Source organism: Mixophyes fleayi, chromosome 8 (assembly GCF_038048845.1).
Source record: "Mixophyes fleayi isolate aMixFle1 chromosome 8, aMixFle1.hap1, whole genome shotgun sequence".
Lineage (NCBI taxonomy): Eukaryota > Metazoa > Chordata > Amphibia > Anura > Limnodynastidae > Mixophyes > Mixophyes fleayi.
The window spans coordinates 116,880,526-116,892,972 of record NC_134409.1 but is presented as its reverse complement, the minus strand read 5'-3'; the positions used below and the strand labels follow the sequence as shown (position 1 = coordinate 116,892,972).

Below are 12,447 nucleotides of genomic sequence, written 5' to 3'. Positions count from 1 at the left end.
TGCCCTAATGTGGACTCCCAACAGAAAGCAGGGGGTAGACTATTTTGTGTGAGCCATCTGACAGAAACTAAATGTTAAGGACAGTGAGGAATTTGAGATTCCTGACAATTTGCTGTTTAAGAGGATGGAAAAATAGACTGTTTGCTTCCCCTCTTTCTTCCCCCTGGTGAGAAGACCCTTTAAGCGAAGCTGGATCCAAGCCTGAATGTAGATTTTAGGTCTCCCGCAGGTGTTATTCCTCTTATCCTTTTTTTAGTGTATGTATGGGGACATGGGAATCTCCACTTTGGTTAGATGCTCCCATTGCTTTCCTGTCTAAGATTAGTACCATTCCAATTCTGACTGCTGCTATCTTATGACATATCATGCATTGGAAGAACGAGGTAATCCCTATGTTGTTTTACAAGGGTGACAGTGAAGAGGTGGTCTGCACTATTAGCTGAGGATCTGTTAGCAGACCCAGACTAGATTATGCTCATGTGAGCATATTCGGGAGGCCTCTAAGTTTTTGGGTGAAGCCGCTATCAATGTGGGAATCATTGTGATAGGTTTTTTGCCTTGCTTGTCTTGCCAAGCCCTAGGGCTTGGGTGGTGGGCTTGGTCCTTGCCCTTTTCTGGAGAAGTTTTGAGTGGTCCTAGACCAGGTTATTTTCCAGGCCACTGGGGAAAAGAGTTCCCTTCTCCCATTTTATGCTCCAGGACCTAGGGGCCCTAAGTTTCGATTTTATTGTCTCTGGGGAAAGTCAGACCTCCAACGTTCTAACCTCTGTTCCTCCACGAGTTCAGTAGAGGGGAAGACAGGCTTGGGCGGCTAAGCATTCAGCACTTAATCTTTCCGCTAAACAATCAGCAGGATAGACAGGTTACCCACCTGCGATCTTTCATCTGCTTCTCCAAGGACCAGCAGTTTGATTCCAACACAGATGCCTGGGAGAGAAATTGCATCAAGGCTTTCGGGTTTTTGGACTCCAGAGCCCCCTTTAACTGTGCTGGAACTCTGTGGTTTTCTTCATCCTGGGTAGAACACAACGGTTCTTGCAATGATACGCTGTTATCGCAAGAAGTGGTAACATGAAGTGAATCATCGGCGAGGAACATTGTGTGCCCTGGCCGTGTGAGAGACCTGCAGGATCATACAATGGGCGACACAGAATGTACCAGCTGTCTCAGCGATGTTGATCTCTTGCGGAGAACTGGAAAGTAGAGTTTCTCTGCGTGCTGGCCCTTTACCTCTTTGAATTGTCCCATCAAGTTTTCCAGCAGATTGTGAACTAATGGTGTCAGCCAGATAGAGACATGATGGCGTTTTATTGAACCAGAAGGTAGAATGCTTCTACTCCACCTCAAGGGGTCGTTGTTGGCAGTTGCCATATCGGTACCTTGGGACTTCCTTCTGGTAACTATTCTTTTGTGAGTGCTAAAGAAGATTTAAAAGAGAGGTGATGTTCAGGTGATTCTGGTGGCACTCTACTTGCTGAGAAAGTCCTTTGTACAAGGACATTCTCAGCATGGTTGAGGACCTGTCATGGCATCTGCCTCTAAGACATCTGCTTCATTAAAGTTTACCTCGTCTGCCTTGTATGGTGTGGCTGTTGAGTGCATGAACCTTGGGTGTAAGAGCTTCCCGGTCAGCAAGATTCAGACAAGGCTAAACACCAGAAAGCCAGTTTCCGACAGGAGTTATCACATAGTTTGGAAAACCAACATATCCTGGTGTAAAAGGACGGTTTCCTACCTCTTATTTTCACTTTGCTCGTTTACTTCTCCTTTTCTTACAGGAAGATTTGACTTTAAGTTTAACTCCTTGTTGGTTCAGAATTCTGCCTTATCGACTTTCTCTCAGAAAACTAGCACTCTTATGGGAAGTTCAGACTTTCTTGTAGAGAGTGATACATGTCCTTCATACACCGCCTCCCCCTCCTCAGTAGTGCCTTGTGATCTCAGTCTGGTGCTTACAACCTTGCATCCTGGGATTCAGTGTAGTTGAAGTTTTTTCACCTGGATGACTACTTCTCTGTTGGCCATATCCCCAGCCTGGAAAGTTTAAGAGCTTGGAGCTCTGTCTTGTCGGTCTTTGTTTCTTATCATTCATGATAACAGGGCTGTTCTTTGGACTAAGGGCTAGATTTACTAAGCTGCGGGTTTGAAAAAGTGGGGATGTTGCCTATAGCAACCAATCAGATTCTAGCTTTCATTTATTTAGTACCTTCTACAAAATGATAGCTAGAATCTGATTGGTTGCTATAGGCAACATCCCCACTTTTTCAAACCCGCAGATAAGTAAATCTAGCCCTAAGTCTTCTTTTCAGCCTAAAGTGGTTTCCAAGTTCCATCTTAATCAGGACATTGTGATACTGGTTTTATACTGAGGCATAATCACATCCTTATGAACTGCGTAGAACTGATGACCTCTTGGTTATTTGATGCACACAAGAGAGGTTGTCTGGCATATTAACAGACTATTGATAGATTGATCACTTTGGTAATTCGCCAGTAATGCGTTTGGGCAGGACAACCTGATTCCAGATATGTGATTGCACATATCGGTGGGGACCTTGGGCGGATTGGTATGGGGCCTTGGCTGGGCGGCCACATGGTCTTTGGTGTGCACCTTCACAAAGTTCTATGGGTTCAGTAGGTTTGGGTCCAGAGATGCCAGTTTTTGACATTAGGTGGTGAGCACTGAAGCGTCTGAGTATACCTTCCTTTGGGATGTCCCCAGTATTTCAGTGTATGAATGAGAAAATGGGATTTTTGTACTTAATTGAAATGCTTTTCTCTGAATGCAATGGGGACACTGGATAACCTTCCTTTACACTTTTCATTCTTGTTTCTGTTGTTTTTCTTGGAATATTGCTCTTCTCTCCCTCTTGTTCTATCCTTTGGTGGGCTTCCTTGATAAAATACTGAGGTTACCAAGCAGCCAATGGCAGTATAGAGTGGGAGGAACTAACAGTAAATTTTAAATTTCTAACTTCCTGCTTCTGCAATAAGTATCTGTGTACCCTACTGGATTCAGAGGAAAGGTTATAACACAAGTACAATAATACAATTTTTGTACTAAAAGCTATGTGAAGACTTAATGTAATATAGCGTGAATTTTTTCCGTAGGCATTGGTTAAACCACTGGCAGACAGAGGGTTCTTGTTGTTATATTTTCCTACACCCATGACCACTTCATATGGTAAGTATTTATTTATTATCTTCACATACAAACTGTCAAGAAAATTTGCAATTGTCTGAAACATTATTTTAACATTTTAGGTGTTCAAAGTACGAAATCGTTTCCCCTGCACGCTCTCTTTATTTATCCAGAGTCCAGAGAATCTCTGCAGCCTGGTGAGTGTGATGGATCCTGATTATAAGTTAATGTTATATTTAGGGAGTATTCTTTAGGTTTAGCTCCAGTCATAATAACCATATGGGAAACAAGGTAATTTGTCATCTATTTGTTCGAAAAAGAAATTATAGTTTTTGTTGCTATGGGCCCATACTTGGTTGCCAAACCATTGAATCCACTGCAGCATTCAAGGAATGCTTGGCTGGCATCCGACCTCATGTCTGGTCAGGATATTTCAATGAGGCTATGGCACATTCCCTACTCAAACCATTGGTGAACTCATAATTGCTAGCCTGAACCATGGTGGTGATCTGGTACATGATATTGGTCTGTGTCACAACTTCCGACCTTTGGAAAAGTTTCCACCGGCCTATGTGGAGGCTTTATGGGTGCCATCTTCTCACATTACATGAGATTCAACTGCCACTTTGAAGTTAATTGGTCACCCACTATACAGGAGAGTAGGTAGTTCTTCTTGTTCTATCCTTGCATCACCTGTTTTCAGCTTCAAATGCATTACGTTTAGAAATTACATGATAATCTGAAGCTTTCCCATTAAATGGTTTAGTAGGATGACCTGTGGAGGAATGCATTGGAACTTTACTTTGCAGAGCCAACAATCGTCAGACCACCAGTGTAAGGTGGTTGCACCAACATACACTTGGCTCTGGAAAGCTCTGTCATTGTGACCATTCCCCTGACCTAGCCATGCAGGAGGTACAGAAGCTTGCTGACCATTTTCTTTTATATGTTGTATCTTTTATCGTCATACATCTTGCCGCCTGTGCCACGGTGACCGCTATTGCTACTCAAAGGGCCCTTTGGTTAATGACATCAGGTTATGCCAGTTACAAAAATAAGATTATTTTACTAAGCTTCACACTTGCACCTACTTAGCCCTTATCTAAAACTGCTCATCGTAGACGTTAATGGAGGGAATACTTTCTTCCTTCCTGCTATATTTTCTTGTGAGTCTTCAACAGACGTGCATGGGCCACTAACTGAAAGTGCTTTGGGTAGTTTGTGGATCAAGCTTAGACCACCTGGATTTGGTCAGTTTACAAGAAGTCATCATGGGACCCTCAAGGCAACATCCACACACAGTCTGAGAACTCCAAAAGTTCTATTTGATGAATCTTTAGCGACATGCGAGTGTGAGGAAGCCATAGAAGGCAGGCTTTTCTTGCATGGGAAATGGCTTTGTCACTGCACAGTAAACTTTGGTACTCTGTATTATTTACTAGCGCTACAGGATTCTATTTCGCTCATCTCCTCCACTTCCTATTGGAGGGTTTTGCCATATTTGTATCCTGAAATCCAATCATCTGTGCCCCCAGATGATACTATACACAATTATTTCTTGTCAAGAAAAAGTATGGGGACATTGACTTGTACTCATTCTGAGTTCTCTTAATCTACTGGTTGACTATAATCACTTCATAATAGTTAATCAGATCTGTAATTAACTCCACCTTCATGACCTTCATCGATATACAGTATGTCAACCCACACATCCACCAATTCAACTATCACAACTTCCAATTCAGGACACTCCTATTTGGGCTATTCACCACTGCATGTGTAGTCACCATTCTTTTCTTATGATTAAGTTTTCTTCAATTCAAGTTTCTACAACAGAGTAAGTTACCATGGGCATGTTCCATATCATACCTCTATCAAACACTCACTCCCATATTACTGTGATGTCAGCCATTACACACACAACAAATACAGTGATTCAGGCTTCCACAGAACTGGACTGTAAATATGACAGATATTTTTGGCTGGGGAGCGGTGATGCACCCCTACTTTGTGGGGTCTTACACAGAAAGGCTCAATTGCATTTAGGACAAGCTAGTGGTGTATTTGGATTTGAGACCTGCATGCAGTGTTTATTAGCACTCGGGTCATTATGTGGGTTTCTGGTGGTGTATGTGTGTTTGTTTGTTTTTTTTGTTGTTGTTTTTTTAACCCACCAATAGTGCTTACTCCCTTTTGTTGTTTGGAATCTGAAGACTACCTCCACTCGAATATTTCTTATGTGGACTCTTGGTACTTAGATTTTGTTAATGTCAGTTAGCCCACCTTGGAAACTGACTCTTGGGAAAGACCTGTTCACTGAAAGATAAGCATGTTATTCCAATCTGTTTTCTCCACCTGGCTAATTGGCACTTGAGTCCCAGTTAAGGAAATCCAAGGGCTTCTCAGACTCTGGTTGTGAAAGTCTGTTACATCCAAAGCCCATGTGAAAGTCTCACTAGCATGTTGTCGTACAACTAGCCCTGCATCTGCTTCTTTAAAGCAGTTTTCCATTTAGATCTACAATTCAAAGAATATACACTGCATTGAGATCTCAACCTAGTCCTCTTAATGTTACAATACCTACCATTCAAGCCACTATTTCCCTGTGACCTTAAATGTATTAATTGGAAAATAGCTTTCCTTCTGTCACTGTGCTCTGTCTTTTCGAACATTGTCCTGCAAAGAGCTCCTTTTGACCTTTCACATAGATATGCTTTTATCCTCCATACTTTGGAAACTGTACACACCATTTGCTAGATTTGTATCTGCATAGAACTACTTCTTGCAGCTCAAACTTTTCATTCTTAAACTGAGGTGTTTCGGAGAGGACTCGTTGCAGGGTTACACAGTGGTTGGGTCCTACCATCATCATAATCAACAAGTTATATAGTGCCAGCAAATTCCGTAGCGCTTTACAATTTGGAAACAAACTGTAATAAACAATGCTGGGTAAAACAGACAGAGGCAAGAGGGCCCTGCTTACAATCTGTAGGTCAAAGGGAGTCCGATACATGAGGTTAAATTTACATGCTGCATATTTGTCCAGCCATTTAGTATGCAGCCGCTCTGGTTCCTTTTCTCCATCATCCACTCTGGGGGACACTGCTACAATGGGGTTGTCTGAGGGCGCTTGGAGTCGGCACTTAAATATTTAATAACTAAACTTGCTGCTGACTCCTCCCCTCAGCAAGCCCACACACTTCAGTTCTGTATAAGTGCCCAAGGAGTTGGGCTGTGTTTGGTACTGCTTAGCAGTACTTCCTGTATTTATTAGAATTTTTTATTTTCCTTAGTGGCTATTTTATTAGTGTAGATGAGGACAGATGTTTCCAACATTTTTCTCCTCATAGAATTGATTATTAAAGAAGTATTCCGTTTTTGTTTATAAAAAAAAAAGTCTCTTGCAACAGTTTATGGTGAGAGCGCTGAGCGTTTTTCATTATTTAGTCCCGATGGGTTCGGCGCTGCCACTGGCAGAGAGTGCCGCACTCCGTTCGGAGACTGCACATTGTGGAACATACCAAGTCCCCGCTGAGGCGGAGTGGGAACGAGGATCTCCCGAGTGAGAGACAGTCTATAGGGCAGTGGAGTTTACATGTTCAGCTAAACTGCCAGGGGGACAGTTGGACCAGGAGGCTCTTTGTGCGCAGTGTGAAGCTTGAGTACAGGGCGGGTAGTCCTGGGGTGGTCCTTCCGCCATGGTGGGTTGCCAAATGGAAGAGGAACAGTCCATTCCTACCCAGGGCTTGTTCAAACGAAATAGACCTCAGACTATTTGTTTTCCATCCTCAGCTGAGCTTTTAGAAATTGCTGAATCAGCATGGAAACAACCGGATAAAAAATTTACCGTGCCTCGCAGGTATTCAATGCTTTATCCTCTTCAAGAGCAGGAGGTATCTCGTTGGGAACAACTACCCAAGCTTGATACTCCGGTTGCTAGACTAGCTCGTCACACTACTCTGCAGGTTCCTGGCGCAGCGGTCCTTCGGGATCCCACAGATCGTCGGTTGGAAGGGTTTCTAAGAAGTATTTCCCTGGCGGCCGGAACATCCTTCAAGCCTTTATTCGCTTCCGCCTGGGTGGCGAGAGCAATGGAGACTTGGGCAGACCAATTAGCTTCTAGGTTACAAGATTCAGAATTGCTATCCTTGGCTCTTCACCTTAAGAAAGCATCGGGTTACGTCTATGCGGCAGCCCAAAATTCCGCTTCCATTTCTTCCTCGGTGTCTGCTTCGGCAGTCGCAGCTAGGAGACCGCTGTGGCTTCGATCGTGGAATGCCGACCTGGAATCTAAATGATCTTTAGAGGCTCTTCCATTTTCAGGCTCCGTTCTCTTCGGACCTGATTTGGATAATATGATCAGTCAGACTACCGGAGGCAAAAGCTCTTTTTGCCGGTTAATGCATCTAAGCCCAAGACTTCACGTTTTGTTTCCTTTCGTCAGTCCTTTCGTGGGAATTCAGTCTCAAGAGGGCAATCCTCCAGTAGGGGAAGGCCTCTCGCTAACGGGATTTTCCCAGAAAGAAAGAGGCTCCTATTCTAAGAGGTAAATCCTCCTCATGAAGGGATTCCCCCTCTCCTAGCGGCTGCAGGGGTGGGGGGGTCGCCTTCGATTGTTCAGGGACCAATGGGTGGCCTCCACCAAGGATGTTTGGATATTGGGGATAATATCCAGAGGTTATTTTATGGACATTATGGGTCCTTCTCCTCAAAATTTCTTCCAAACCCAATTGCCTCGTGATTGCATCAAGAGAAGGTCGATGCTTCAATCAGTCGCTTCTCCTCTTTCCGCCAGGGTCATTTGCAGGGTTCCGGAAAACCAGAAGGTAGAAGGGTTTTACTCAAACCTGTTTTTAGTGCCCAAACAAAACTGATCATTTCCACTGATCTTGAACCTCAAGAACCTCAATACTCATCTTCAAATAACCAAATTCCGTATGGAGTCAATTCGCTCGGTGATCAATGGATTGGAACCCTTGGAGTTTCTAGTGTCTATAGACATTTGCGACGCATATCTACATGTTCCAATTTGGGAAGGACAGCAATCCCTCCTTCGTTTCACCGTAGGGAATTTGCATTTTCAATTTCAGGCTCTTCCCTTCGGTCTTTCAACTGCTCCCAGAGTGTTCACGAAGGTCATGGCGGTGATGGCAGCAGGTTATCGTGCCCAGGGAGTGAATGTTGTTCCATACCTGGACGATTTGCTCGTCAAAGCTCCCTTGCAGGTGATCTTATCTGAACACCTGAAACTCTCCCTGAGTTTTCTGGAGCTGCACGGCTGGATAGTCAATTATCCAAAGTCGTTTCTACAGCCGTCACAAAGGATGGTGATGTTAGGACTTCTAATGGACGCAACCCTACAGAAGGTTTTTCTCCCAGAGAAAAAGATTTGGTCCATTCAGAACTCTGTCCGCCTGCTTTGGAATCATCCTCGTCCCTCAATGAAGTTGGGGATGCAGGTTTTAGGACTGATGGTATCAGCATTCGAGACTCTTCCCTACGGTCAATTCCATTCACGGGCTTTCCAGTGGGATCTTCTAAATCAATGGTCGGGGGTCGCCAAAGCATTTGGAGTCTCAAGTGATTCACCTCTCCAGGAAGTCTCGCGATTCTCTGGGTTGGTGGCTCATTCCGGACCATCTGCGATTAGGCAAGTCTTTTGCTCTAGTGGAATGGATCGTAGTGACTACGGATGCCAGTTTGCAAGGCTGGGGAACAGTTGTTCTCCACCTTCGGCTGCAGGGACTCTGGTCCATCAGGGAGACTCTTTTCCCGATCAATATTCTAGAATTGTGGGCGATGTTGCTAGGCCTTCAAGGAGCTAAATCCTTCCTGCAAGGAAATCTGGTTCCTCTGCAGTCAGACAACGCCACGGCAGTGGCGTACGTGAATCGTCAGGGAGGAACAAGAAGCGCAGGAGTAATGCAGGTAGCGGAACAGATCGTGTCTTGGGCAGAGAACTGGGTTCCAGCGATATCCGTTATCTTTATTCCAGGAGTGGAAAACTGGGAGGCGGATTATCTAAGCAGACATGCAATTCTTCCAGGGGAATGGACTCTACAGCCACAGGTTTTTCAACAGCTGGTTCAAAGATGGGGCCTCCCAGACCTGGATTTAATGGCATCCAGATACAACCATTGGGTACCGAGGTTTTGCGCAAGAACCAGGGACCACCATCTAGCGGTAGCGGTGGATGTGATGTAAATTAAGTGGGATTTCGGCCTGGGATACCTATTTCCCCCAATCCCGATGATTCCTCGGGTGCTACGAAGAGTCAGAGTGGGACGTCCTCCAGTAATTCTAGTGGCGTCAAATTGGCCAAGGCGAGTTTGGTTTGCAGACATATTACATATGGCGGTAGGAAGAGGTTGGCCTCTTCCACTCAGATACGATCTTCTCAGTCAAGGTCCGTTTCATTATCAGGACTTAACTCGATTGGCTTTAATGGCATGGCTATTGAAGCCAGTCTCTGGAGATCAAGAGGGTTCTCATTGAGAGTGGTGGATACCCTAATGAAAGCTCGTAAGCCGGTATCTGCTAAGAAATATCATAGGGTGTGGAAGATTTGCATTCTATGGTGTGAAAAGAAGTGTTGTGACCCAGTATTTTTCAGCCTGCCCCGCTTTCTAGCATTTCTCCAAGATGGTCTAGAAGCAGGTCTTAGGTTAAGTTCTTTAAAGGTGCAAGTCTCGGCCCTCTCTATTTTCTTCCAGCAACGTTTGGCCTCTTTACTGGACGTTCGTACCTTTCTTCAGGCAGTGCTGCATATTCAGCCTCCCCATGTCCCTACTTCAACATAGGACCACTGCAAGAAAAGATAATTTTTATATTTTACTCCGTTAACTCCTTTCGTAAGACCCATTCATTTTTCCTCGCTGTTCCTTTTCTGCTACAGTTTTTTACACTATAGACTCACTTTGCTACTTGAAAATACGGGCTTCTTCCTGTTGCAGAGGTGTTTACACCTGGGAGGAGTTAGGTTAAGTCTTTTATTGTTTCTCCCAGTGGAAAAGGTACAGACACTCTTGTCGTCTGCACTGACTTTATTGACCTTTAAGGAAAAATCCACTTATCTTACTGTTTGGGGATGGATAATTTGCACTACTCTATCCACTGCAAGGGGTACACAGAGCAACCAGACTGAACAGCCAGCACTTTTATCTGCTTTAGTGTTTCTTGTTTGAGGATATACCAAAGCTATTCTAATCTATTTAATTTTTTTTGGGATCAAACTGTATTGTAGTTTGAATATTTTTGTTTTCCTTATTTATTTCAGCATCACATGTTAAAGTCCAGCCCTATTTCATGCCAGAAAACCATGAAATTTTGCCCGATCTTTTGACTTTTATTGCATCTCTGCACAGCGCCCTTATTAAGTGCCAGAAAGACACCTCTGACAACTTTAACATTGTTGTGGAGAAGCACCTGCGCATATATTTGAAAAGAAGAGCAGAAGGGACCTATAAGCGCAAAGATTGTGTACTAAGAGTTTACGATCAGAGGTTGGATTGTAGAAAAAACCTGTATACAGCTCCAAAAGATCGAAGCCGGATACACCCAGGTTTAAATAGTTATATACGTGGGTCGGAAGCATATATTCTGCCAGTGGATAGAGCAAAGGAACTGATCATGGAAAATCGAAGGGTACAGCAGTTCAGTCCAGTATCTGATTATGAACCTATTGAAGATGATCATGACGTTCCAACAAGCATGACCAGAGAATCTGTCCGCGAAAGACTGTCTGAAAATACAGACTATGATATGGACAAATTAAAGGGCCTAATAAATCTTATTTACATTAAGAAAAATAATACGTCTAATAATCCCGAAATCGAGGAAGCTTCAAACAGTGGATTGAAGAGAAAACTGGAAAGTAGTCCAGAAACAACAGAGTGGAAACATCATAAAACCGAAGACTACATTAAGTGTTTCCGTGAGTAATTGCTAGGTTTTCTGTAATGTTGATTGTACCAAATTAATGTGTCTGTGTGATGAATTTAGTAAATGCTTTGTTGAAAATGGTCTACTCCAGTCTGACTAGTGGTTAGCCCATTTTGTGAGCAAATTCATAACCTCTATCTGTAGCAAGACACATGTAGTAGTAATCTCTGCATAGTCTGTGAACTAGTACCAGCTGTTTTCGGCAGCTGGAACACATTCACAGCATTCTCATTAGAACTTTACACAATGCTCAAGCAGCAGAAATCTGTCATAAGGTATGCATTTGGCATTGTTAGACTTTTCAAAATGTAATACTTAAATGCAGATGAATGGTACTATTTAAATGAGGGGCAGACATGTCACGTTCAGATTCAGCAAACTTGGTTTGTCTTGTAAAATGTAAACTTAAAATGCTTTTGAATAACACTTTTTTTTAATTATTTCCTGCAAAGGAGAAGAGACAGCGGAGCCTTCACATTCGGTTTCCTCTTTCATCTCTGCACTTGGTGGGCAAGATACAGATCTGAGACAGGGCAGCCCAGAACCAGAATCCAATACTACTGATCCAGAATATTACAAAGTGCTTTTTGAAAAACTGTCAGACTCTGGTTTACTGGACTCCTTAAACAAGCTATTACCTGATCAAAATAGAATCACAGATGAGACTGTAAAAATGGATCTTTTAACGTCAGTGGATGCTGTTGCCAGTTCAGCAGATTATGAGCAAAGCACTTACACAGAACAGCAAAGTGTGGCCCATCTGGAAAGCAATGTATCACTAGCAGTTCCACCTGTTGATGATGGTGGTGTTGGAAAAGAAGCTGGTAGGAGTGATCATCTATATCCATATCCTGCTGAGGAAAGCATCCTGGTAAGTTATTGCATTAAATTTGGCACAAATAGCCGTTAAGTGTTAAATTTAAAATGAAACCGATTTCTTTACATTTTTTTTGTATATCTATTTTAAGGAGCCATTTTCAGGATGTGTCAGTCCTTGTCCCAGCACACCTACTGAACAGGTTTACCCACAGCAGAACCCTAGCTCAAGCAATGTGGAGTGTGAAATGCACTGGAAATTAATCCCAATTACAGGTAATACTCGTGGACCCTTTTTCAAGCGTTCAAGTTTGCAACAAATATACTTGTGTTGGGAATTTCCTGTCTCTTTCAGCAATTCTTATTCGTTGCTCTGTCCAACACGGCCTGGTTACATTGAAATAAGCTTTGAAGAGTGGTTATTAAAATTACCTGTCCACATTCGCAGAGCAATTTAATATTATATGATGATCATTAATTTTTAAGCTTTTTTTTTTCGCAATAAATAAGCTACTTTAATATTGGTGTTGTATAGAGTGAATGTAAAG

The 12,447-nt window shown here is 43.1% G+C and overlaps 1 protein-coding gene across 4 annotated transcripts in view; it reads left to right on the top strand.

Moving 5' to 3' along the window:
- TASOR (transcription activation suppressor) overlaps positions 1 to 12,447 on the top strand; it is a 66,560-nt gene that overhangs the window by 34,170 nt on the left and 19,943 nt on the right. For 3 of the 4 annotated variants that reach the window (XM_075183259.1, XM_075183257.1, XM_075183260.1), the window contains exons 12-16: positions 3,112 to 3,184; positions 3,265 to 3,339; positions 10,419 to 11,075; positions 11,536 to 11,954; positions 12,052 to 12,175. In XM_075183259.1, coding sequence (XP_075039360.1) covers positions 3,112 to 3,184; positions 3,265 to 3,339; positions 10,419 to 11,075; positions 11,536 to 11,954; positions 12,052 to 12,175 — 1,348 coding nt within the window. The remainder of the gene's footprint in view (positions 1 to 3,111; positions 3,185 to 3,264; positions 3,340 to 10,418; positions 11,076 to 11,535; positions 11,955 to 12,051; positions 12,176 to 12,447) is intronic. The other variant, XM_075183258.1, reaches the window with a different exon arrangement.